Source organism: Cynocephalus volans, chromosome 2, assembly GCF_027409185.1.
Source record: "Cynocephalus volans isolate mCynVol1 chromosome 2, mCynVol1.pri, whole genome shotgun sequence".
Taxonomy (NCBI): Eukaryota; Metazoa; Chordata; class Mammalia; order Dermoptera; family Cynocephalidae; genus Cynocephalus; species Cynocephalus volans.
Window position 1 is genome coordinate 51,272,553 of NC_084461.1, and position 26,907 is coordinate 51,299,459.

General features: G+C 37.7%; 1 protein-coding gene across 1 annotated transcript in view; it reads right to left on the reverse strand.

The window, feature by feature from the left end:
* Positions 1-24,757: 24,757 nt before the first annotated feature.
* ELOVL7 (ELOVL fatty acid elongase 7) overlaps positions 24,758-26,907 on the reverse strand; it is a 34,404-nt gene continuing 32,254 nt past the window's right edge. Inside the window, exon 7 of the mRNA XM_063087862.1 lies at positions 24,758-24,967. Within this exon, the coding sequence (XP_062943932.1) occupies positions 24,758-24,967 (210 nt within the window). The remainder of the gene's footprint in view (positions 24,968-26,907) is intronic.

Sequence of the window (26,907 nt, forward strand, 5' to 3'; positions counted from 1 at the left end):
TCCTCTATTGCAGCCCTACTAAGAGGAGCTCTTGTGGGGTTTAACAAAAGAATAGAGTGCCTGGTTACAGTGCTGATGAACCCTGGGATTCTGTAGTAAATTCATATGGTGGCAGATGGTCCATGAACAAACAAACCATAGAAATGCTTTGGATACGCACAGTACTCCCTACCAAATAATAACAATAACACAGTTTGCAGATATTAAGGGATTGATATTAAAGTATTTTAATAGTAAACAGTATTCTGAATAAAAATTTAACTCATTATATAAAGTTTTAAACACATAAAGGAGTTGTCCTGGTCCATTTGCACTGCTATAACAAAATATCACAGATATCACAGACTGGGTCATTTATAAAGAACAGAAATTTATTTCTTACAGTTCTGAAGGCTGGGAAGTACAAGATCAAGCACCAGCAGGTTCAGTTGTCTGGTGAGGGCTGCTCTCTGCTTCCAGGATGGCACCATGTTGCTTGGTAGGAACACTGCATCCTTACATAGTGGAAAAGAAGAAGAGCCAGAGAGCTGGACACAGCGTGAAGCCTCTTTTATAAGGGCCTTAATTCCATTCATGAGGGAGGAGCCCTCATGGCCTAATTACCTCTTAAAAGCCCCACCTCTTAATACTAAGACATTGGTTACTAAGTTTCAACACCTGAATTTTGGAGAGACACATTCAAACCACAGCAGGAATCCAGAGAACAGTATAATAAACCCACAGATTCAGTAATGATTAACTTATGGCCAATGCTGTTTCATCTACAGCCCCTTCCACTTTTCCCCACCCCAGTTCACATGCTCATTGTATCATCTCACTGGAAAATTGTAGTTCTGTCTCTTCAGCTGGGGCCCCAAATAAGTCACATGAAATGAACTAATTTTAGAACTGTTGCTTGAAGCCAAACCCAACTGAGTCCAGCCAAAATCAGTCCAACCAACCCACAGACCCACGAGTAGATAAATATTTGTTTTTGTAAACTGAGCTTGTTTGTAATGCAGCATTATTTTGGCAATAATTAAACAAAACTTATAACAAAATATTAATGTGGATATCTTTATTTATTTATTTATTTAAAAGATGACTGGTAAGGGGATCTCAACCCTTGGCTTGGTGTTGTCAGCACCACACTCAGCCACTGAGCGAATGGGCCATCCCTATATAGGATCCGAACCCATGGCCTTGGTGTTATCAGCATTGCGCTCTCCCTGAGCCACAGGCCGGCCCTTAATGTGGCTATCTTTAGATGAAGGGAATATGGTAGATTTTTCATTTTCTATCTTTGTACTTTTTGTTTTCTCCACATTTTCTACTTTTAGCTTGTATTATCTTCTAAATTGGGGTGGGAAAATAATATATATCAAAGGCAGAATTAGGAGAAAAAGACTTCAAAAAATGAAAATAATGAAGCTGTTTCTTCTTAACTTTACATAAACTAGAATAAAATTATTTTCTGCAGAGCATAAAAGGTTGCAATCAATCAAGCATTGGGAGTTCCACATTGCAAACATATAAAAAAGTATGACATCTTAACAACAAAGTCATTATGGGCCTATCTTGGTGTTCTTGTCTTTGAAGCATAGAACCTTTTCTCCTTCCCTTCCTTTAAACACATAAACCACACATTTCTTTTTTATTTTCAGAACTTCTTTTTAATTGTAAAAATAAGAAAAGGAGAGACTGTGAAGGATGAATATGTTATTCAATCACCAAATGTCTATTTAGAAGCGATGGTTTATTCTCCGCACTGGCTCCATGTGCTCAGATTCTTCACGTTGGTGGTCATCTGCCATAAGGTGACTTTGAAGGAAAAGAACTTCTCTGTTGGAGATACACTGACTCAGACCTTGTGTCCTCCCACCTCACAGACCTGGCGATTCCGGTGTATTTGGGTCTCCATTTACCATGTATAAAGAGGAATGGAGACTGCCACCACCATGCAGATTCATAGCTGCCCTGAAGTGATCATGACCTCCAGGAAAGGAGCATCCAGGCAGATGTCACCCTTGGCCTCACAGGATGGCAGCCATTGATTCATCCCATTGTCTTCTTTATAGGCACCCAGTGTGCCTTCATGAAGAGAAGACAGAGGTGGAAAGGATGGCGGCTGACTGTCCAACGAGTTGTTATCAGGAATTCAGAAAGTATGTCCTTCTACAAAATGACATACTTGCATGCACCAGGTAGACACATTTCCTTCTATGCAGAATTGTCTCCAGAGCTTCTTAAAGCAAGTAAATCCTCCTTAAAGAACTGAATCCATAATTGAATTTCCCCAGGGAGTGGAGCCTCTCATATTGGTGAAGGATTACTTTGAAAAATCATCCCAATGTTTCATATTTCAGTAATTACTAATTAATCTTGATCTCCATGGGGCTGACAGCATGCTTCTTATTTTGCTGAGTCATCTGACAGATGGGAGGGGAGGTGAAAGTGCCCTTTGGTCAAATAATTTATTCATTAATATTTATCAAGCATCTGCAATGTACTCAAGAGTGCTGCAATACAGGGAAATAAGATGAGCTCCTGGTCTGGTTGTGTTGAAATAATACCATGTGTAAGAGGCACCTTTAAAGCCATATGACTGGAGGAGATCAACAGTGTGTGTGGATAGAGAAGGGTGCCTAGGACCGTTGAACCCTGGTGTGGACCATGGGAGCCCTCAACTCTGCATAGGCATTGGGTCCCCTTTCCTTATTCTCCAGTGAATATTGGTGGACAAGCTTCATGGTTCATGATGATTTAGGACTCAGTGACTTTTGAGAATGTGGCGGTGGACTTCAGCCAGGGAGAATGGACTTGACTGAATACAACACAGAGAAACCTATACAGAGATACAATGCTGGAGAACTACAAGAACTTGGCCACAGTAGGATGTCAGAATGTCTTGGATCAAACAAGAAGAGTTGAGGACAGAACAGAAAGGAGCTCTCCAAGAATGGAAAGTGCAACTTGAAATGAAAGGGTCAGTGCTTCAGGAGGATTTTTTGAGAGGAAAACCTCCGGTGGGATACAAACTGTGAGAAGCCACAATGGAGGAGACCATTATGACTGTGTGCACTGTGGAGAAGTCTTCAGTGAAGACTCATGCCTTAAGACTCATGGGAGAACTCAAAATATTGAAAACACTCCTGGGTGTAAGCAGAATGGAATAGAATTCCTTGCTCTTTCTGTGAAGAGAAACTTTCTGTGTTGAATCAGTGTGGAAAAGCCTTTAGTCTGACTCCAAATGTTGTTTACCTGAGTATATGCACACAAGACAAATCTTTTGAATGCTGTGATGTGTCAAAGCCTTTGTTAATCACTTACACCTTCAGGCACATATGAGAACTCACAGTGGAGAAACACTTCATGAAAAGAAGGAATATCCAAGAGGTTTTATTCACTCCACAGGCTTGCTGTGAATATACAAACTTGCAATGCAGAAAAACCCTACAAATGCAAGAAATGTGGAAAAGGCTTTAGATATTCTGCATACCTTAGTATTCACATGGGAACTCACACTGGAGACAACCCCTATGAATGTGAGGAATGTGGGAAATCCTTCACTAGGTCTTGTCAACTTAGTATAGAAAAACTCACACTAGGGAGAAATCTTATAAACATAACCAATGTGGGAAAACCTTCACTGTTTCCTCATGCTTAAGTCAACATGTGAAAATTCACCCTGGAGAGAAGCTGTATGAATGTAAGGAATGTGGGACAGTCTTCTCAGCTAACTGAACGTGTAAAAACTCACACTTCAGAGAGCACCTTTGAATGTAAGATGTGTGGAAAATCCTTCAGTAATTCCTCAAGGCTTAATTATCACTATCAAATTCACACTGGAATAAAATATAAGGACTATGGGAAAGCCTTCATTCAGAACTCAGACCTTACTAAGCATGTACGAACTCATGGTGGTGAGAAGCCCTATGAATGTAAGTGTATTAGTTCGTTTTGTGTTGCTATAACAGAATACCTGAAACTGGGTAATTTATGAAGAACAGAGATTTATTTGGCTTACGATTCTGGGACAGCTGCATCTGGTGCAGGCCTCTCTACTCATGGTGGAAAGTGGCAGGGGACTGGTGGGTACAAGCAGATCACATGGTGAGAGGAAGCAAGAGAGAGAGAGGAGGTGCCAGAGTCTTTTAAACAACCAGCTCTTGGGAGAACTAGTAGAGTGAGAACTCACTCATTAATCCCCCCACCCAGGGAGACCATTAATCCATTCATGAGGGATCCACCCCCATGACTCAAACTGCCACACCGGGGATCAAATTTCCATGTGAGTTCTGGGAGGACAATACATCCAAACTCCATCACACAGGAATGTGGGAGAGCCTTTGCCAGGTCCTCTCACTGTAGCAAACACGTTTGCTACAAAGAACTCACACAGTAGAGAAGCCTTCTGAATGTGTCAAATGTGGGAAAGCCTTCACCATTTCCTTGAATCTTAGTGGACATTTGAGAATTCACACTGGAGAGAAGCCCTTTGAGTGCACTGAATGTGGGAAAACCTACACATTCCTCCAGTCTGAATAATCACATGCAGATTCACAGTGCCAAAAAACCATATGCATATAGAGGATGTGGGAAAGCCTTTAAATTTCCCACATGTATTAACCATCAAGCAAATCCACACTGGAGGAAAACCCTATGAAAGTAAACAATGTGAGAAATCTTTCAGTTATTCCAATTCATTTCAGTTACACGAAAGAACTCATACTGGAGAGAAACCCTGTGAAGGTAAGGAGTGTGGTAAAACCTTTAGTTCTTCCAGTTCCTTTCGAAATCATGAAACAAGGCAGGCAGATGACAAAGCATCAATGTAAGGAATGTGAGGGAGCCTAAAGGTGTTCTCACTCACTTTGAAGACATGAAAGAACTCACTGGGGAGGAACCCTATGAATGTAAGGAATGTGGATACATCTTCACTAATATCTTTTGTCTTAATCAACATGTAAGAATTCACAATGGAGAAGACCCTATTTCAGTAGGGAATATGGAAAAGTCTTCACTAAATCCTCAAGACGCACCTTACACATGGGAAATCTCACTGGAGAGAAACCCTATATATGTATAGCATCTGGGAAAACCTTTCCTAATTCTACAAGCCTTAATATGAATATGTGAACTCGAATTGGAGAGAAACACCATGTTAAGGTATGGTCTGGATGGTGATGCTTCCCCCAAATTCATCTTTTGATGCTCTAAGCCCTAGCTCCTCACAAGGCATTTGCGTTTTTTAACAGGTGATGAACTTAAAATGAGGCTGTTAGGGTCAGTTTCTAATTTAACATCACTGGTGTCCCTATAAAAAGGAATAGTGGAAGGAAGGACATGCACGTGCTCACCAAGAGGACCGTGTGAAGTCACCAGAAGATGGCCATCTGCAAGCCAAGGCAGAGGCCTGGAACAGATCCTTCTATTATGGCTTCCAGAAGAAACCAACCCTGCCCCCACCTTGATGTTGGACTTCTACCTCCAGAACTGTAAGCCAATAAATTTCTCTTGTTTAAGTCAAAAAATTTTAAAAAGCGATGGTAATGCTCTGTCTCATTTTCTTACTTCTGGTATCAGGGTAAAAGTTTTTTATCTATATACTCCACGTCTTTTCCCATATTAGCTCATATTGTCCTTGATTACAAAGACTGTGTCTATGTTTGCCACCTGAGTCTGTACAGCCATTAAAACATATCCCCTACAAAGATACATTTGATAAAAATTAATGTATCAGGGAACATTCTGAGTAGTTTGATGTTAGTGCGTTTCAGACAGGCAATTTTCATTCTTTAATCTTACAATCCCCATGTGTGTTTAGACATAATCTTTATTTAAAAAGTCACAGCAAAGTGACTAAAAACACTTAAATGTATCTATATTGTTTATTTATTAACATTGTATATAAAGTTTCCTTTCCTTTTTGGGTGGGAGAAAAATGAATGTTTATTTCTCCCTATCCAAGGGGAAAAAAACACATTAGGATGATTATTACTATATGATGTTAAACAAAGGGAATCAGCATCCTTCCGAAAATTAGTTTTGCGTCAACAGAGTAATTTATGAATATAAGTTCCTTGACGGCAGGGTTTACGAGGGTATTTCAGAAAGTTTGTGGAAGAATTAAAAAATAATACTAATCTTTCCATGAACTTTTTGAAAACTTCTCAAACATCTATATCTCATTATTTCCTGCAGTACCTAGCAGAGGGTCTTGTTCATAGTAGGTGCTCAAGAAATGTCTGTTGAGTGATAAATGAATCATGAATAAATGAAAGGAATGAATGGTCTCACCTATCTGTGCGTTAGATGGCATTCTGTACGTACAGCTCACCCAAATTCACCACATAAAAAGAGCACAAAAGGTATTTGAAATTAGAACCAAGAATAAGTGACACTAAAGCACAAAATATATAAGTTCTTTCAGGTCTAGATAAATGAAATTTAATTTAGACTAGTTAAAAATGAAATGTGAAAGTTTGGATGGTACACTGATGGCTGAATGTTCCCTATTCTGTATTTAAATTCTATAACTTCTAGTTGGAAGGAAGGGCTTTTTCTTTAAGTATATCATGAAGGGATTTATTTGCTAAACTTGTCTCGACATTGTTAAGGAAAATAAATTATGTTGTTGAAACAAAATAAACACAGGAAATTAAAGAAAAAATGAAAAATTAGGTTTTAAAAAATTAGAATTGCATTAAACACACTGATAGTTTAAACAACAAATTTTTTTTTTTTTTTTTGGTGGCTGGCCTGTATGGGGATCTGAACCCTTGACATTGGTGTTATCAGTACCACACTCTCACCAACTGAGCTGACTGGCCAGCCCCTAAACAACAAAATTCTTAACAGTAAAAATCATTCTAGTAATTTGACAATCTTTATTTACTTCATGAGATGTAAATTGTTTAAAAGAGAGAAATGCTGTACTTACTCACAAACATTATATTTCCTTCTATTTTTCGCTCTAAAATAAGAAAATAAAAATTATGCAAACATTTGACAATGAATTAGGTAAAAATAAAGTTAATTAAAGTGCAGGTCTCACAACACTGAAGTGTTAGAGTCTATCAAGTCTATCATGACAATAGAGTCCTTTACAAAGTTGTCGATGTGATTGTGAACCATCAGTAACAAAATATTCTAGCAGAAGTATTCATGTTCAGTTTGGAGTTTTTTGTGCTCCACGTTAGGACTGAAGACCAAGCAGAGTCTCCATAATTAGACCATGGTAGTTAGCAGTGGCGCAGAACGAAAAAATGGGCACAGTTACTGAAGGAGGCCACTGGATGTGAAAAACAGCTACACACCACCACCACTGTTGTGAGCACCATCACAGCAGAACAGATGCTGAGTGACACACTGTCCTCTCCCTCCTCTAGCCAGGGACAAGAAATTAGTTGCTGCTCCTTTAACTTAATTCTTTGCTTGATTGAACAAAATATACTTGGCTAAAATATACTCTGTTTTAGACAAATGTGCTCTCCAGTGAAAGGAGTAAATATTGACAAAGGGAATGTGTTTTAAAAGAGGAATTGCCATACTAGGCTCCCTTGCCTGAAAGTAAAAAACCAATTCATATACTTAAATACATAGTCTTAATGCTTCTCTCTTGGCAGCTGTGATTACTCTTATAATCGGTAGAGGAACTGTGGAAAGCATTTGATGAAACGAAGAAAGCTAAAGAGTTATACAGCACACAGGTGGGGAGCACATACAGGTTAGTATCATAAAGCAGGCAATTAGTCCAGTCGACACCCCAGGGCTAACAACTAACAGAAACGGGGAGAAAATGCACTGAGCTCTGAATCCGTAGTCCTAGGCTTGAATCCTGATTCGAAGACGTCCAAGATGTGGAACCCTGGGCAGTTTATTTCAATAAAATGAAGAGAATAAGACCAACCTCTCTGTGGAGATTAAATGTAATTTTGCATATATACATCAGGCATGATTCTTAGTCCACAAACTTATGACTCCCGGAGACAGAACTTCCTCTATTTTGTATAGTACAGCTGAATTTCTGACCCTGAGCCCTTATTCTATTGATTTGGTCATATTTTTTTCATTTCATTCTATTCCTTTTATTTACACATATTTATGGGGTACAGAGTTGACTGTCAGTATTTGTGTACAGTATGTGATGATCAAATCAATACTGTTAGCATGTTCATCGTTATAAATCATAATTATGTTTTGTGTCCCTTATCCAATTATTCCCTATTCAACCTATCCCTCCCCTTCCCCACGTCTAGAAACTATAGGTCTATTCTCTCCTTGTGAAAGATCAATGTTTTATTATGGTCTTTATTTCTTTTTTTCTTAGCTCCCACTTATGAGTGAGGACATGCAGTTTTTCTCTTTCTGTGCCTGGCTTATTTCACTCAACACAGTTTTCTCCAAGTTCATCCATGTTGCTGCAAATGGCAGAATTTCATTCATTTTTATGGCTGAGTAGCATTTCATCGTGTATATATACCACCTTTTCCTTATCCAGTCATCTGTTGATGGACATTTAGGTTGGTTCCATATCTTGGCTATTGTAAATAGAGCTGTAATGAACATCAGAGTGCACGTATGCCTTCGACATGATGATTTCCATTCCTTCAGGTATATACCAGAAGTGGGATAGATGGATTGTATGGCAGTTCTATCTGTAGTTGTTTGAGAAACCTCCATACTGTTTTCCATAATGGCTGTACTAATTTACAGTCCCACCAACAGTGTAGAAGAGTTCCCTTTTCTCTACATTCTCACCAGCGTTTGTTATTCTGTCTTTTGATAATAGCCAGTCTAGCTGGGGTGAAATGATATCTCAGTATGGTTTTGATTTGCATTTCCCTAATGATTAATGATGTTGAGCATTTTTTCATGTACCTGTTGCCCATTTTTATGTCTTGCTTTGAGAAATGTCTATTCAGCTCCTTTGCCCATTTTTTAATATGATTATTTGTTTTTTTTTTTTTTTTTACTGTGAAGTTGTTTGAGTTCTTCATATATTCTGGATATTAATCTCTTGTCAGATGTATGGTTTGCAAATATTTTCTCCCATTCAGTAGGTTGTCATTTCACTTTGTTGATTGTTTCCTTTGCTGTGCAGAAGCTTCTTAGTTTGATATAATCCCATTTGTTTATTTTTTTCTTGTGTTGCTTGTGGTTTGGGGGTCTTATTCATAAAGTCTTTGCCTAATTCTACATCCTGAAGTGTTTCCCCTATGTGTTCTTATAGTTTTATAGTTTCAGGTCTTATACTTAAGTCTTTAATCCATTTTGAGTTGATTTTGGTATATGGTGAAAGGTATGGGTCTAGTTTCATTCTTCAGTACATGGTTATCCAGTTTTCCCAGCACCATTTACTGAAGAGGCTGTCTTTTTCCCAATGTATGTTCTTTGTCAAAGATCAGTTTGCTGTAAGTGCCTGGGTTGATTTCTGCATTCTCTATTCTGTTCCATTGGTCCACATGTCTGTTTTTATGCCGGTACCATGCTGTTTTGGTTACTATAGCTTTGTAGTAGAGTTTAAAATAAGTTAGTTTAATGCCAGTTTTTTGTTTTTTGTTTTTTTGTTCCTCAAGATTGCTTTGGCTATTCAGGGTCTTTTGTTGTTCCATATGAGTTTTAGGATTGTTTTTTCTATTCCTCTGAAGAATGTCATTTGTATTTTGTTGGAAAGTGCATTGAATCTTTAGATCACTTTGGGTAGTACAGACATTTTCACAATGTTAACTTCCAATCCATGAGAAAGAAATGTCTTTCCGTCTTTTGGTGTCCTCTTTAATTCCTTTCAGCAGAATGGTCCTATTTAACAGATAAAAATATACCCTCAGTTCTTTCCATATTTTCCTCAAAGCACTGGGGGGGGGCATGCTTTTTGTCATTTGACCTTAGGGATACCCTTAAGATATCCATTGACCACCCCCTTGGCCCCCTCACCCTAAGGATTCAGCAGCTCCTTTCTCCATTGGGACCAGCCTCAAGGCCCAGAAATCCTTACCAGTCTCTTTCTATCTCTGTCTGGTTAGATGACCCATGCTTGGGGTAGTGCCACCTCTCCAGAGATATTATTAAAGGTCAGATGAAGGTCTTTTCTCCTCTCAGGGGCCACAAGTATCTCTCAGTCTCTTCAAATGTCACTCTCTGCCTGTCCCTAGAAAGTCAAAATACTTTCACTGTCCTAAATGGGATGTAGAATGTTTCTGAGGGGAATATGTTGTACATATACCATATATTATTTAACATCACACTAGAGGTTTGGGCAGCACTCTTTAACCAAACACATTCATATTTCTGCAATGAAATATGGAATATTCACCTTATGTAGATGAATAAAGAGATAAATAGCATCTCAGTTGCCCAACTCAGATCTGACCAACAAATAAGGTTATTGCAAACTTACAAACTTTTGAATTCAGGGCTTTCTGGGTTTCACAAGCACAGGAAGAGATTGTGGATCTGTAGGTGAATATGAGTATGTTAGTTATGGGTATGATGTAACTTCACTATAGTGCAACAGAATTTCAAAAAAGGAAGGTGTTGATGAGGGATATCATGATCTGTAAAGATTTTCATGGAGGAGAAAGCACTTGAGCAAAGACTGGAGAATGTATGAAATTTGCAAAGATCATAAAATCAAAGCCATCCCATGTGAGGAATAAAAACTCGATCATGGGCCGAGCCCGTGGCGCACTCGGTAGAGTGCTGCGCTGGGAGCGCGGCGACGCTCCCGCCGCGGGTTCGGATCCTATATAGGAATGACCAGTGCACTCACTGGCTGAGTGCCGGTCACGAAAAAACAACAACAACAACAAAAAAAAAACTCGATCATACTCAACAGCATGTCATGAGGAAAACGCAAACTGAGACAACAATGAGATGATGCTGTGTACTTGTTAGAATATTTAAAGTCCAAAAATATGAAAATACCCAGTTCTGGCCAAGAATGTGGATCAACAGGTGGTAATGCAAAATGGTACAGCCACTTTTTTTGGAAGATATTTTGGCAGTTTCTTACAAAGCTGAACATAGTCTTACTACACAATCCAGCAATTGTGCCACTAGGTATTTACCCACCTGAGTTGAAAATCGATATCCACATAAAAATCAACATGTGAGTGTTTATGGAAGCTTATTCATAATCTCCCCAAACTAGAAGCTAACAAGATGTCTTTCAATAGGTGAATGGATAAACAAATGTGGTACATTCATACCATGAAACACTATTGAGCAAAAAAAGAAAAAGGAATGAGCTATCAAACCACAAAAACATGGATGAATATTAAGTATATATGAGGGTACTTCAAAAAGATCATGGAAAAATAAAATTATAATGTAATATGAAATTTTCCATGAACTTTTTGAAGTACCCTTGTATTTCTAAGTGAAAGTTTCTATCCAAACTGAAAGGCTACATACTGTATGATTCTATTTATACGACATTCTGGAAAAGGCAAAGCTATAGTGATCAGTGGATGCCAGGGGTGCAGGGTGGGGAAGGATTGAATCAGTGAAGCCCAGGTGATTTTTAGGGCAGTGAAACTATTCTGTATGATACTGTAGTGGTGTAAATAAGTGACTATGCATTTGTCAAAACTCAAAGAACTTTATAGCACAAAGAATCAACATTAATGTATGCAAATTTTTAAAAAATCATCCAGGAGGTGAGAAGGTCCCAGGATTGAATGTAGAATATGACCAAAGAATCCAACTATATTACAAATATATGAAACAACCTCATTGAAAAAGACAGGGGTGGGGGAAGGTGCTGACCTCAACACCTTTGGAAAGGATAGAGTCTATAAGATGAGAAACAAAAGGAACTCTAGCTGATAAAGTGGGGAATGAATTAACCCCTACACATGTATACTAGAATTGAACAATTAAGTAAATAGATAGCAGATGTTGGGAGCCTGGTTTCTTACTGTTGTAGTTATAGACAAACAAGGGGCAACTGCTAGAATGATCCATGTGCTCATGGATTAGAGTTGGAGACATCAGTATGAACATGTTTATCTTAATATAGATACAGGTGGTTGCAGGTATAAATATTTATAGATATGTGTATACTCACTGGTTAATATACACACATACATTTCCTTGCTCTGTCAGCTGAGAGAGGCTAGAAGCAATGACACCCAAGTAGCAATGAGTGCACCTAGTGCCAAGTGTTACTGTCTACTACCATTCTCCAATAAAAGGAACCAGGGATCTTTGGAGAATTGACTGATTCTAGAACTGGTGTAGAAATACACAAGATGAGCCTGGAACATCTTGTAGTACCAAAAAGTAAGGAAGTAGGGGTATGTCAAAGTGACACAGGAGCCACCTTAATGGCCAAAGCTGGAAGAATTTGAACTACAGCATAAGTAAAGTAGTACTGAATTATAACCCAAAGTATAAAATAGACATTTTTTTTTCTGTTTTGAACATTTACTATACTCTACATATCATTTTAAGTTTCATATATTAATACATAAAACCACAAAAAATCTATAAAAACAATAATATCCTTTCTTATTTATGAGAATATTTTGTCAAACATGCAGTAAATGGAAGAGCCTGGGTTTTACCCCAGTTTATCTCAGCAGTAAACAAAGGTAAAAGCCTTCATTTTCCAGAGCAAGATATAAGAAAAAAGAAAAGAAAAAAACTTAAAAAAAAAGGAGCTTCCAGATTAAATGTGATGGTTTATGCACATTAGTCAGTTAATTTTCCCCCAACATAGTTACTAATGATAAAGAGAAAATAATAAACTTTGCAGTGGAAAAATCTGGCAGAGAACACCTTAACCAAGTGAATAAAATTAACATCAACTGTGATAGGACAAAGTGGTATAATTAGTATCAGGTGCCCCCACATTCCTGCCACAACATCAATGCTGTGATATTATTGGCCAAAAAAAGAGCAAAGAATAATCTGAATCTAATTACAAAAAAATCAGTTTTATGCAAAGTTCAAGTCATATAAATTTTCTATGCTCTAATAGTACATTAATATGCTGTAATAGTGTTATTTCTAATAGTGTATTTCAATAGTCTAAATAGTCTATAGCATCCTAAAGCAAATATCTTCTATTTATTCTTGTTTTTAGAACTTTGAGTTACTCTGGGAAATTACTGCCAACCTGTTTAAATGGGCATTTTCTTAAACTTTGTATACACAGATCTGAAAGAGTAGCCAGATGGAACCTAAACACTGCTGATTACCCTTCTTTACCGATATCCAATAACCCAACCCCATCCCCAATAGGGATAGAATATCCACACCCTCTCATGTTTATTTTTCACAAAGAGAACATTTTCCATATTGCAGGTCACTAACTCATGGTGAGAATTGTTCATGGCGTGTAAGAACCCTGGATGGAGAAAATGGAGAGGAGGCTCTGGTATACAGGGAGAAAGTATTTTAAAGTGCTCCTTGACTATTATAAGAAGAGAAAAAAAGAAAGCTGTTGGAAACAAGCTCATTAGGCAGAGGCATCAGTGGTGGAGAAGTAAAGGTTTGTAAGTCCTAAATACATAGCATTTCATGAGGAAAATTGGACAAAGCCCCTGACCTGGGCAAACACATCTGAGAACCAGCTGTTTCTTTTTTTTATTTTTAACTAATTAATTATTATTTCTTTTTTTACATTCTAAGATGTTGTTGTGGAGCAGTTGGGGTGGACGGGGAGAGGGATGGGGTGGAAGAATGAGGAAGGGGAGGGGCGTGGTCAAGGCCCATGGCACCCTCCTCATTCCAGAAGCCAGGGGGCTTCTGGGGGCAGCTCTGTCATGGCTGGGCTGGATGTGGACATCAGGGGAGGCATGGCTGAGGCCCTCAGCCCCCTACCACCCTGGATCAGGAGCCTGGGGCACTTCTGGCGGCTACAATAGATATTAATGAGTCCATACTGATATATATAAAGGATTGAATAAATACTCAAATGGGAATGAATAGGCAAACTCTTTCATGCAGAAGATTTCCAAATAATTTACATAGACACTTTCCCTCAGGGGAGTATTCTTAAACGTTATTGTGCTTAGTAACTTCCTTCCAAAGGGTACAGTATAAAAGGGGAAAAAAAGAGTGACATTAGCTCAACCAGGTGACCAAGGGTAATATCAATAGTGAAAAGTCATATTGACAGTACATGCCCTTCATATGACGTGACAGGAATGACACTTTACCTCTATTGTCTTCCTCCTAAAATCCCATAACCCCACTCTAACTCTAATCTTGAGAAAAACATCCGACAAACTCCCTGAGGGACATTCTGCAAAATACTGACCAGTACTCCTCAAAACTGTCAAGGTCATCAAAAACAAGGAAAGTCTGAGAAAGCATCACAGCCAAGAGGAGCCTACAGAGATATGACAACTAAATGTTAAGCAGTATCCTGAAGGTGGTCCTGGAACAGAAAAAGGACAGTAGGTAAAAACAAAGGAGATCTGAATGAAGTATGGACTTTAGTTAATAATTTGTCAATATTGGATCATTAATTGTAACAAACATACCATACTAATGCAAGATGTTAATAATAGAGGAAACTGGGTATGGGTATACAGGAATTTTCTGTACTATCTTCATAATTTTTCTATAAAAATGAAACTATTATAAAATAAAGTTTATGTCAAAAAAGAAACTGATTTATGCACAATCCCAGAGTTTGAGGCTTGTGTAACTTTTACTTTTCCAATTACAGTCATCTGCTATCTTGCTGGCCCTATTCAGTGTATGTCTTGGCTAGTCTTCATCATCTTGAGGCTTTTCGATATTCCTATGGACCAGCCATCCAACACCATGCCTAACACTTCCTTAATACGTTCAAACTCCAATGAGCATCACACACTTGCTATACCAGCCACTGACTTCCAGAACCACACAGTGCTACTTCTACAATGTGAATTTCTAACCACAGCCCACATGCTCCAATACCTGTATTCACCTCCTTCTTCCTAGTCACCTCTTAGTCATAGAATCACTGATTTTAGCTTCATACAGACTCATAGGATAAAGATTATACTTCCCAGATTTCCTTCTGCTATATTTGACCCACATACTAAATTCTGGCCAATGTGTCACTTTTGTTATGTGTTCTTAAACGGAGAGATGAGATACATATCCTCTTCTTCATGCTGGCTGAAATGTGGATGCAATGGCTGGAGTTCCAACTTCATTTTGGATCATGGGGTGACTTTGGAAATGGAAGCTGCACACAGCAGAGCCACAAGATAGAAATATCCTAGCTCTCTGATACTATAGTGCAACCAAACCAGCTCTAATAGCATACCTCTGGAACTTCACATGAGAAAGAACTTCTATCTTGCTTCAGTAACCGTCACTTTGTGTTTTCGTCCTTCCTATTTAAACTTACAAATCAATTCACTCCCTTACTCTACCAACCCCTCCTGGCAGTATGCACAATGGTTGAGCAATAGCTTTGGAATCAAATAAATGTGGTTTGACACCCAGTTCTACCACTTAATAACTGCCTCTTTATTAAGTTTGACACCCAGTTCTACCTCTTAATAACTGCCATCAATTTCCTCCTCTTTATCTCTCTGGTTTACCTATCTTATAGGGATACCATGGGGATTACATGGCGCGAAACTTATAAAAAATTTACTAAGTACCACTCCTTGGAGTCTCACTCTGGCCCCTGCAATGTGTCACTCCACCTGCTCTTGCTGACATTCTCAGCACCCTCCCTTCCTTGTCCTGCTTCATCTTCCTTCAAATCCCCACCTTGGTCTCTGCAAGGCCTCCTCCCTGTCCACACCAGTGCTAATGCAATGATACAAATTCGGACCACTACAAACATATGGTCTTCAGCCTTAGCAGGGCCCTACTGGAGGCTGGGAAGTAGTTGCAACCTGCCTCTGTGCCTATTCCCCACTGCGTTTATGCGGTGTTTCACGCTTCTCCTCCAGCCATCTCTAGTGAATAAACGTGCTCATGTTTCTTCTATTCTAAAAGAAAAAAAACCTCATCCCTCAATCCCACACTCCCCTCTACCCACTACCCTCTATACTTCTCAACCCAGCTCTTTAAAAGAACAACCAACACACAACTGCCTGAGGAAGAGGGGATTTGATGGAGGGATGCCCACCAAACTCAACATGTCCCGAACAATTCGTCATCTGCTCGTGCCTCTCTCATTCCAATCAGTCCTGCTTCCAGTCCTGCACTCTTGAATCTGAAACACTGGCTTCACCTTTCACATTTCCCTCAAATTCATTCAGGCTGTTTCTCTCCTTTTCTCACCTGGAATTACCTGTCAGGCATACTCTTCTCCCTCATTTTCTGTCCGGCAAACACCCCCCTCATCCTTCATGAGTCAGCTGATGTTACCTCGTCTTTCAAGCCTTTACTGGAGTCCTGCCCCCAGCCCAGGTAGAACTATTTGTGCTTTGTATCCCTACAGTGTATGGGTTAAAAACTACCACTTTAACAGCCAGAACACTCCACTTGACTTGTTTGCATGTTCCTCTCCCTCCATCCAAGTGTAAATATCTGTGGGGATTGGTGATATTTGACTTGTTTTTTATACTCAGTGTCTAGGACAGTATCTGGCACATAGTAGGTACTTAACAAGTTGTTGCTGAATGAACAATAGCAAACACTTATTTGGTGCTTTATTCATTCATTCAACACATATTTATTGAACCTCTGTAATAAGCCAGCCATTGTTCTAGGCACCTGCAGTGAACAAAATAGACAAAAATGTCTACCCTTGAAGAGGTTACTTTCTAATGAGGAAGACAGTCAATAAACAATACGAATAATAACTAAGCTGGCCAGTTAGCTCAGTTGGATAAGAGCATGGTACTGACAACACCAGCATCCAGGGTCCCATCCCTGCATTGGCCAGCAAAACAACAACAACTAACTGCATTGTATAGCATGTTAGAAGGTAATAAGTTCTATGTGGAAAAAAGAAAGGGCAAGGTAAAGAAAGATCAGAGTGCGGGCTCCAGTTGTGAAAAAGTGAGAGTTGAGCAAAAATAGGAGGGAATCGAAGGGGCCAGCCAAGCACTTATTTGGGTAACAGCCTCCCAGGCAGAGACAAAAATAAACGAAGTCCCCTAGGATGGAAATGTGCTTAGCATGGTCCAATGAGCAGCAAGTAGGTCAGTGTGGCTGCAGCTGAGGCAACAAGGTGGGGACAGGCAGATGAGGATGGTGGGGCAATGGCAGGGGTGGGGGACAGGGTATGGAGGGCCTTGCAGACCATTGTAAAGACTTTGGCTTTCACTCTTAGTGAAACCAGTAGCCATTGGAGAGTTTTGAGTAAAAGAGTAACACGATCTGCTTTATGTTAAGAGGTGTCTTTGACTGCTATTTGGACAACACATTGTTAGGAAGTAAGGGCGGAAGCGGTGAGTCAGAGAGGAAGCTATTCTAGAAATCCAGGTATGCAATGATGAGGGCCTAGAAGTGCTCAGATGCTGGTTATACCTTAAAGTGAAGTCAGCGGGATTGCTTAGTGGATTTGATGTTGAGCGAGAGAAAGGAGTTGGGGATGACTTTGAGGCTTTTAGCCTGAATATCTGGAAGGAGGGCACTGCTCTAAAAGTTTTCCCTGTATTAACCCATCTAATCCCCCACAGTAACCCAATGAAGGAAGTAGTATTGTTTCCATTTTCAGTGGGGACACTAAATGACATAGAAGCTGTCCAGGTCACCCAGCTAGAAAGTAACAGAGCCAGGATCTGGCCAGGCAGGCTGGTTCTGGAGCCCATGCTCCCAACTACTACACCACGCTTCCTCTTCACAACAGCAGCCTCATAGGATGAAAGGCTTTTATACTGGGTAAAGATGTGAAAGACCAACAGTAGTACTTTAATCTAGGCAAAATCATTTTTTAATTAGATTAAACCCTCTGAACTACGAGGGTTTCCACAAGAATAAAAAGAAAGAAAGGAAGAAATTCATGGGCAAGATAACACAAAACAGGCAAAAGACATTGACAAGGTTTTGTGCGATTTTTAAGACGGAAGACAACAGCTCTGAGTTTACAGTTTGAGTATTCGAATAGTCAGATGTTTATATCATTCCTATTTAAGTTGTAAGTACTATGCACAGAATGTCCCTTTGTGTAGCCTGGGCATTCAAGTCAATAATATTACCTTGTACCAAGCTTTCTCCCTTTAGTAACCAGACTGAGCCCCAAATTAATTGAACCCTGTAGGACCTAGAATATAAACAAGGTGCAGCAATGTTTTCATAATGCTGCAGTTCGAATATAGGCAAAAATGTTCTGATTAGGTTTTAAGAGTGTCATAGTTTGTAAGTTTATTGGGTTACACGAGTATGCACAGCGTAATACCTGAGACCTGATTCTGGCTGTCAATAAAAGGCATGAACATACCCACCTAGCCCCATGAAAGTAAGAGCCCTCTGGCCCTCTCTCTGGGGCAGCCTGTTGTAAAAAGAAATGTTGTATGGCCTGTTCCATTGTGGTTACTTCTGCTAGAAACATCTAGAGCAACTTCTATACCACCCCCTCCCCAATCAGCATGTACCCACCTTGCCTGAAGTAGAGAGAACCATAACCCTTGATCTCCTTTGGGCTAGAAACTCACCTTCTTTTCCTCCCATTCAAATCTGGCAAATCTATATTCTCCATGCAAGGGACCACTTTCTTAGTTAAAAAAAAAAAAAAAAAAAAAAAAAAAGCTGTACTTGCCTTTATCTTCAGAACTAATAAATTCAACTAGACCTAGATAGATTAAAAGTAGGATTTAACTCTTCCAAAGAGGAAAAAAAAAAGTATTCTTATCTATTTTAGGCAGTACTTTGTGTGGCTGATTGTATTTTCCAAAGATGTTATAATAATTCTCCCATTTCACATGCTCTTCCAATGTGACTTTGACATTCCTCCCATTGAATTACAGGGTTTATGTCCCCTCCCTTAAAACTGGGTGGGCTTTTGTACAGAGAAAGTGATATTATTTAACTTCTGAGGATAGGTTATAAAAGGCAGTACAGCTTCCATTTTGCTCACTGGAATGTCACTTCTGAAGCCTTCACTCTGACTCCCCTGAGACTGCCATGCTGTAAGGAAGCTCAAAGTAGCTCAAGTAGAAAGACTGCATGAAAAAACCTGAGACTACAAAGAGATGGATGCCCAGCCAGCCCCCACCTGCCTCAGCTTCTCACAGTTCCTGATTAAGCCATAGTCTGACTGCAACTGCATTCGGAACTCCATGTCAGAACCACTCAACTTCCCAAATTATTCATCTTTCAAAATGGCAAGAGATAATAAAATGAAGCTTTGATGTGGCTTTAAGTCACTAAATAGGCAATAATAAATAAATTGTAATAGCTTGAGAAACAGCAATGCTATTTATATAAAGATAACAATGGCTACACAAATAGTCCACTAACTGAATAGAAAATATAGGCTGAATATATATGAATTATATGTTATATATAATTATATTATAAATAATATATTAATCATTTCAAATGAATATATATTACACATAACATACATAAATATATATATACACACATATAACTTATGTGTGTATATATACATTATATGTGTCTCTATATATGTTTATTCAAAAATAATAATTGATCATTTGCTGATGCCAGACACAGTGCTGACCTTACACAAGTGTGTTCAATAACTTTTCCTTTTAGATACCTGAAGAATTGTATACTCTTCTGTCCAAAATAATGGCTCATCATGGTGGGAAGTTCTTGATGGGAAAGGTTACATCAGTTACCTACTCAAACTTCATTTCTCACCTTCTTTCCTGATAGAACCTGACTTTATTGATGGTGACAATGGGCCCATCTAGAAAATTGCATTTCTCAGCTTCCCTTGCAGCTAGGGATGGCCATGAGGCAGTTTTGACCACTGAGATATAAGTGAAAGCTGCTGTGTGAGCCTCCTGGGAAAGACTTTGAGAAGAAGGAAGACTTAGACTATCTTATTTGGTACCCTAGGAGGCATACAAAGACATATTCTTGTGGCATACAGTATATGCAGACTTTCTCTGTGCTCTTACCCCCACCCCCCAGAGTCCTTGGCCATACTGCATGATGCTTTAGAAAACAAACAACCAGAGTCTATTACACCCAACTGCTTCCTACAAGAAGGAAACATTGTCACATGGTGATAACAAGGAGCCTCGGCTCCATGTAAGGGATTCTTCTCCAAAGCCTATCAGAACCAGGCTGATCATGTTACTCCCCTGATCGAAAATCTTCAGTGGCTCCCAATGAATATTCTATATTGTTTTATCAAAGCTAACAACTTAATATTAGGAAAATACATATTGAAAATCTGTAGTAAACTTCTCACTTGCCAACATGTATGCTACCTTAGTTTGTATTAAATTTTTACATAGATATGTCTTTTTCTAACTATACTGTGAACTTCTTAAGGGCAGGAATCACATCCAGAACATTTTAAAGTTTCACTGCAACACTTAGATACAGTGAGCACTCTAAATACCAGCTGACCACTGCTGAGTAACCATGTCAATTTCGTCATTTTGATTTCCTAACTTAGAATTAAAAATAACATCTTATAGAATGTTATAATATTCAAAATGCTTTTTAAAAGCTGGAAAATTTCAAACACATGCAGAAGTAGAGAAAAGAGTATAATAAACTCCTATGACCCCCTTATCCAACTTTAACAATTATCAACATCTCTCTTTCTTCTTATTAGGGTATTTTAAACTGAAATCAGATGATGTATCATTTTAATACATACATACTTCAGTGTACATCTCTCACAGATAAGGACTTCATAAAATATATCTACAAAACAGTAATCACACCCAATATTAATGATTTCCAAATATCTTCTATTACTTACTTCATGTTCAGTTATATCTGATTATTACCAAAAAAAAAAAAAAATGCCATTTTACACTTTGTTTGCTCAAATCAGGATCCAAATGATATTTGGCTGGTATATCTTGTCTTTTTTAATCTACAAAAGTTCCTTTCTCTGTACTTTTTTTTTTTCTTTTAATTCCATTTTTTATTGAAGAAACTGGGTCGTTTGTCCTATAGAATTTCCTACATTTTGTATTTGGCTGATTTGTATTCTGTTGGTGTTTTTAAACATCTTCCTCTATCCACTATACTTTCTGTAACTGGTAGTTTACATATAGACGATTGATTAGATTCAAGATCAAACAAAATTTTTGGCAAGAACACTTCATAGTATTATAGCATATTAAGAGGGACATAATATCTGGTTGTCCCACTTTTAATGACATTAAAATTGATCAGTAGGTTCAGGTTGTGTCAGCATAAGCCATCCATTATAAACTTCCCCAGCAACCTCTCAATTGTTTTAGCAACTGTTGATGATCACTAGATAGAGCCATTATTTCAGTAAAGATGGCAAAATTATTCTTTTTAAATTTATTTCTTCTCACTTAAAATGCCTTGCCCACTAACTCATCACCCATTTTGAAATTGTGTACATCTTCAACACACAACTCAAATTCAAATTTCTTCATAGATCCTTTCTTGTTTGCTACATCGCAGGACTTTCACTTATCCTGCACCAGTCATGTACAGTTGGCCCTCCATAACCATGGGTGCTTCATCTGTGGATTCAATCAACCATGAGCTGAAAATATTCAGAGAAAAAAACAATAAAAAATAAAAATACCACAATAAAAAATATTACAAATAAAAAATACAGTATAACAACTATTTGCATAGCATTTACATTGTATGAGGTATTATAAATAATCTAGAAATGATTTAAAGTATATAGGAGGATGTGTGTAGGTTATATGCAAATACTACACCATTTTATTATATAAAGGACTTGAGCATCCATGGATTTTGGTATGGGTGGGGGGTGTCCTCCTGGAACCAATCTCCCACAGATACCTAAGGGATGACTGTATGCTTTGTACCATAATTTCACCTGCCAGTCCATAAGCACCAGGAGGTTCCAATTATATCCTAGGCATCTTTGTATAACTCTAATGTCTAGCACAGTGTTCTGAACATACCATGTGTACAATAAATGTGTAAAGTACTTTGGTTAGGTGAGTATTCAAATTAAAAACCCACACAAACACATGCAGCTAGATTCCAAAATTAAATATACACACATAGACATGCAATATCACAAATTTATTATAATACATAGAGAAAAACAAACCCAAACTTTGACAATATCCACAGAGTTTCCACAGTCTTTAAAAGGTTATCAAAAACAAGGAATAATTGAAGGAACCTAACCTTATGATTTTTTTATTTTTTGATGACTGGCCAGTATGAGGAACTGAAACCTTGACCTTGATGTTATAAGGCTGTACTCTAACCAACTGAGCTAACTGGCCAGCCCATACATAACCTCATGATTTTATGTAAGAATGTAGTATACTCAATTAAGAATTCTACTTAAGAATTAAGACTGTGAAATGGCAATGTACCATAGATATTTAAAAATCTGTACTTCTCTTTATTCACAATATAGATATAGGTCCTCAAGGATTTATAGAGCTTTATGTAATAAACTAGATTTTATAACAGGGCTTTTTGTTCGGTAGCTAAGCAAACCCAAAGGCAATAAAGTTCTGAAAAGTGGAATGATACTCCAACAGAAACTCTATGTGACCATATACTATTCCTAATAAAACATTGCCTATACAAATTCTACATCCAGTGACATTCATTTTGATCTACTGATGTTTATATAGAGGATACTTCTGCCAGCTGTGATCTCTTTTCATGTAACACTCTAGCTCTCCACTTCTATTCACATAATTGAGAATGTGGTTTTGTCAGATGTTAGCTCATAGGCAAGTCGAACATTTTAAATACTATAGGGAGGTTAGGAAAGGTTATTCAATGCAGATCAGAATATACTAAGAAAACAAATCAAACTCTTCTGTTTTTGCATCCCTTTTGTTATTTACCCTACTTGAGTCTTCAGGAATTGTGTATTTGTATAATAGCACCTACCACACCTTCTCATTCTAGCACAGGCTGGATATGAAGAGCCCAAACAGGAAAACACTTAAGGAATCCTGAGACCTCCACAGTGAAATAAATTAGAGCAGCTGTTTCTTTTAGCTCTACTCTCCTGTTCTTTATTCAAAAAATATAAAATTCCTCCCATTTATCACCATCATCTTCTCATATGGCAAGCAAGTGAAATCACTAAAGGTCACTTAAAGGCAAATAACTTCATGCATCTGGTAAGTGTGAAGATAAAAGGCCATGTTGGAGAGAAATGGATTAGGAAGGAGACAGAACTACAGGAGTTTACAATTAGGCTTTGTTGTATAATAAGTATCGCTGTGTGTTACACAATAACTGGAGCCATAAGTACTAATTGTTTTAAGTCCTACAAACATAAATGGCCCTTCAAAATTGAGCATAAATATAGCGAGAAAAAAAGGCAATTAAAAAAAATTCACCCATGTCCAAATATGGCTATTTCTTGGACAAAACTCTACGGACCAGTAGTTTGGGTTCTCTGAAAAGAAAATGTGAGAACAAGAGGATTTTAGAAAGTAGCACTTTTAAAGAAACAAAACCTATGCCAAATAAATTTTGGTCCTTCATTCTATGGTTTATAAATGTGAAAAAAGAAGAAATCCAGGCAGTTAATTAAAATTCACAATTCTGGAAAATACTTTTTCATGCCATGTATCGGTAATACTAACTATATAATTTATAACTATTATGTAGACTGTTTGTCTCTCGCTCAGAGTAGAACAACCCTTGCTTGTATATGAATCCTCCCCGGATACTCTCTGTGCCACCATTTGCCTCCAGTAGCTTCACAAGCCCCTCTAACCCATATCTGGAAACACTGTATAATGGGCGGTCTAAAATTATTTACGATTCAAGGGTACCTGCAGTGTGCTAATGATGTGCACATTTAAGTATCTAAGCAATATATATTTAACCAAGATAATCCTTTAAACTGTGACAATATGAGAGTGACATTATAATACAACAGACAATAATTTTTCCATTGATCTACACAGTACTTTTTCCTTGACAAATTCTCTTCTTTCCAGAGATATACAAAGTTAATTGTAAAGTAGTAATAGCAAAGTTCGTTAACCTATAAAAACAAATCACATTGTTTTCAAAATAAAAACTTAACCTTAGTGTCAAGTGTATCAGTATAGTAACTGAAAGGATTGTTACTTTGAAATAGTTTGTACAGTAAAGCTGTCATGAGGAAGTCTTATCAGCAAAACTGGTGGCAGCTACTCAAAAGATCCACTAAAAATTACCATCATTAGTGATTTTATATGAGAAGTATCAAAAATTCACTTAATGTTTACCTGCATTAGCTCTTTAGAATGGGAATTTAATTCTAGAGTAAATATAATATTTTCTGAATAGAGTCAACAAGCCACAAAGCTACAGCCCCCAGTTAGAGGTTTCCAGATCATGCAGAAGGAATCTACTATACTGCATGGATCTCTATCCGTGCTCAAAATACCTAATGATATTTTTCATCTATACCGGACTTCTTTAAGGAATACTGTACTATTTCACATCCTCCTTTCACTATAACAAAATGTATTAGACAAAACCTTTAGATTAGGTATAAAGCAGCTGAAAAACTTCTGGCTGCTCTAGGCTCCAATTTATCAGAAGACTTTATCTGGGAGCTTTGGGCTCTCAAATATCAGAAACCCCAAAAACTTATCAGAAAAATACAAGCTCTTGGTTATGAAAAATATACAAAATGCACTGCATAGGTAAATGTCTCTTGATTGTCGAGGATGACAAAATATCAGTCTTAATCATAGATTCCTGTTGTACTTGTATTTCAGTGATGTTTGTTTGAACAGTTTCCGTTTTTCAGAGTTTTAGGCAACCTCTGACCTTTGGTGTAAGCACAGTACCAAAAATGGAGAAAGAGCAGCAGAAAGATGCACCCATAACTCATAATGATGTACAGAAAGACTGGAAACTGGTACTTGCAATCCTCCATGAAAAAAAACTGGCCTATGTGGATGGTGATAATAATGAACTGGACCTAAAAGACGAAAAAGTGAAAAAAAAAAAAGCTATTCAGATAACAAGCGTTACAATTCTCTTTGCTTATTTGTGTTTACCCACTCCCCAACCATTTCTAGGCTACTGTTGGGTGAGGAAGTTCATCTTTAAATCTAGCCTCCCTGGGAGTGATAATGGATACGATAGTGTAAAAATCCAGATGGAAGTTTGGAACCACCATCCTATCCAGTCCTGGGTAGCCAAACTGCACAACTCCAGAGGGCCCTATTTAAATGTTCCCTGGAGCTGTGCAGTGCCATAATCCTTTGATGACTCAGAGGAACAACAGAGCAGGTTTTCTTTGGAAGTCTCTGTCTTGAGTCCTTGCTTCTGGTGAAATGCACATGGGACCACTGCTTGTGGCCTATTTTCTAGGATGGTTTTGACTTCAAATATTCTGGCCTGTTGTTAAGCTAGGTATTTCAGTTTTTGGAAAATAAAAACATTCCAATTAGATCTCTTTTAATTTTGTAGGAGCCCAAACATCCCTGAGTCCTCAAATCTCCCTCTTATCCTCCACTGTTATATATAAAAATATATTCTAGCTGCCAACTGAGGAGGAGAATCTGCAAGGAGTGAGAGAGCACTGGTGGGCGTCCTAGTGATGCTCCAAAGCTCCATGGGCTGGAACATTGTACACAGTCCCAAGAGGGACATGTTCTAGACTAATGTTCAGATTTTTAGATATTTTCCCTCCTGATTAAAAGGTAATTTGTGTTCTGTGGAAATGTTAGAAAAGTAAAACTCTATAAAGAAAGAAATAACAATTACCCTTCTAGTTTTAATCATGGTTAAGATTTTCACATAGTTTCTTTTATTATCATTTTGTCCTTATCATCATCAACTTTCCTTGCATTATCTGAATGAGCTTTTATGAGATTCCTGTGCAGTAGCCACAATTATTCTTCTCATTTTGCAGGACAGGAAACAAAGCCTCAGAAAGGCCAAGCAACGACCTCAACATTCTAAGCATGTGTGTGTTTGTGTATAATTGGCACATTTGAAATAATAATGAACAAATGTCTGTCCTCTTTTTCTACAAATTTTTCCACATTATTAAAAACTTTTTACACATTTAAGTGTAAAATACACATACAAATATACAAAATTGTATATGCAGTATAATACAAATCATGTAAAAGATATTTACATACAAGCAAGCGTACTTCAAAAAGTTAATGGAAAGATTTGTATTACCTTTTAATTCTATTTTTCCATGAACCTTTTGAAGTACTCTCATGTATACATAAGAGAGAAAGGTTGGATGAAAACAAAATGAAAATATCAGCACTGACAATCTGTAGTGGTGAAATTTCATTTATTTTTCTTTCTCTTTGCTTAATTAGGTGTTCTAATTTCCCTGCAATAGGCATATAATACTTACAATAAATGAGAAAAAAAAATTTTTAAAAGGAGGCAATGGTAAATAATTTTCATGACATCATTAGCACTTCAAAGTAATGAAATAAAATAATCTATTTCACCATTTCTTTATGATTGACCATTTAGGTTGTTGCCAGTTTCAGAGACAATAAATAGCTCTGCAAGGACATTCTCTGATCTTACAGACTGAAAACATCAATCTCTCACCTGGGAGAATATGTTATAGGAATGTGCAAGATTTCACTAGCAAGTTGTAGAATTTTAATAAAGATTAAGCTTAACCATTTTATCTACACTCAAATTCATACTTTCTCCTTGGTGTTATTGGCAGAATATAACACCAATTATTATGGACTGTAAATGTGGAAATACAAGGATGGCAGAATTCTGCTTTTAATAGAAGACAATAAAATTTAAAGCAAATCATCATCTCAGTTATTCTTTTAAAAAAATTATATGCCATATATTTTTAGGACTAATGTTTGGAAGGTATTATTAGGTCTAAACTGAGTGCCTCTGCTTTTCAAACACTGTTTA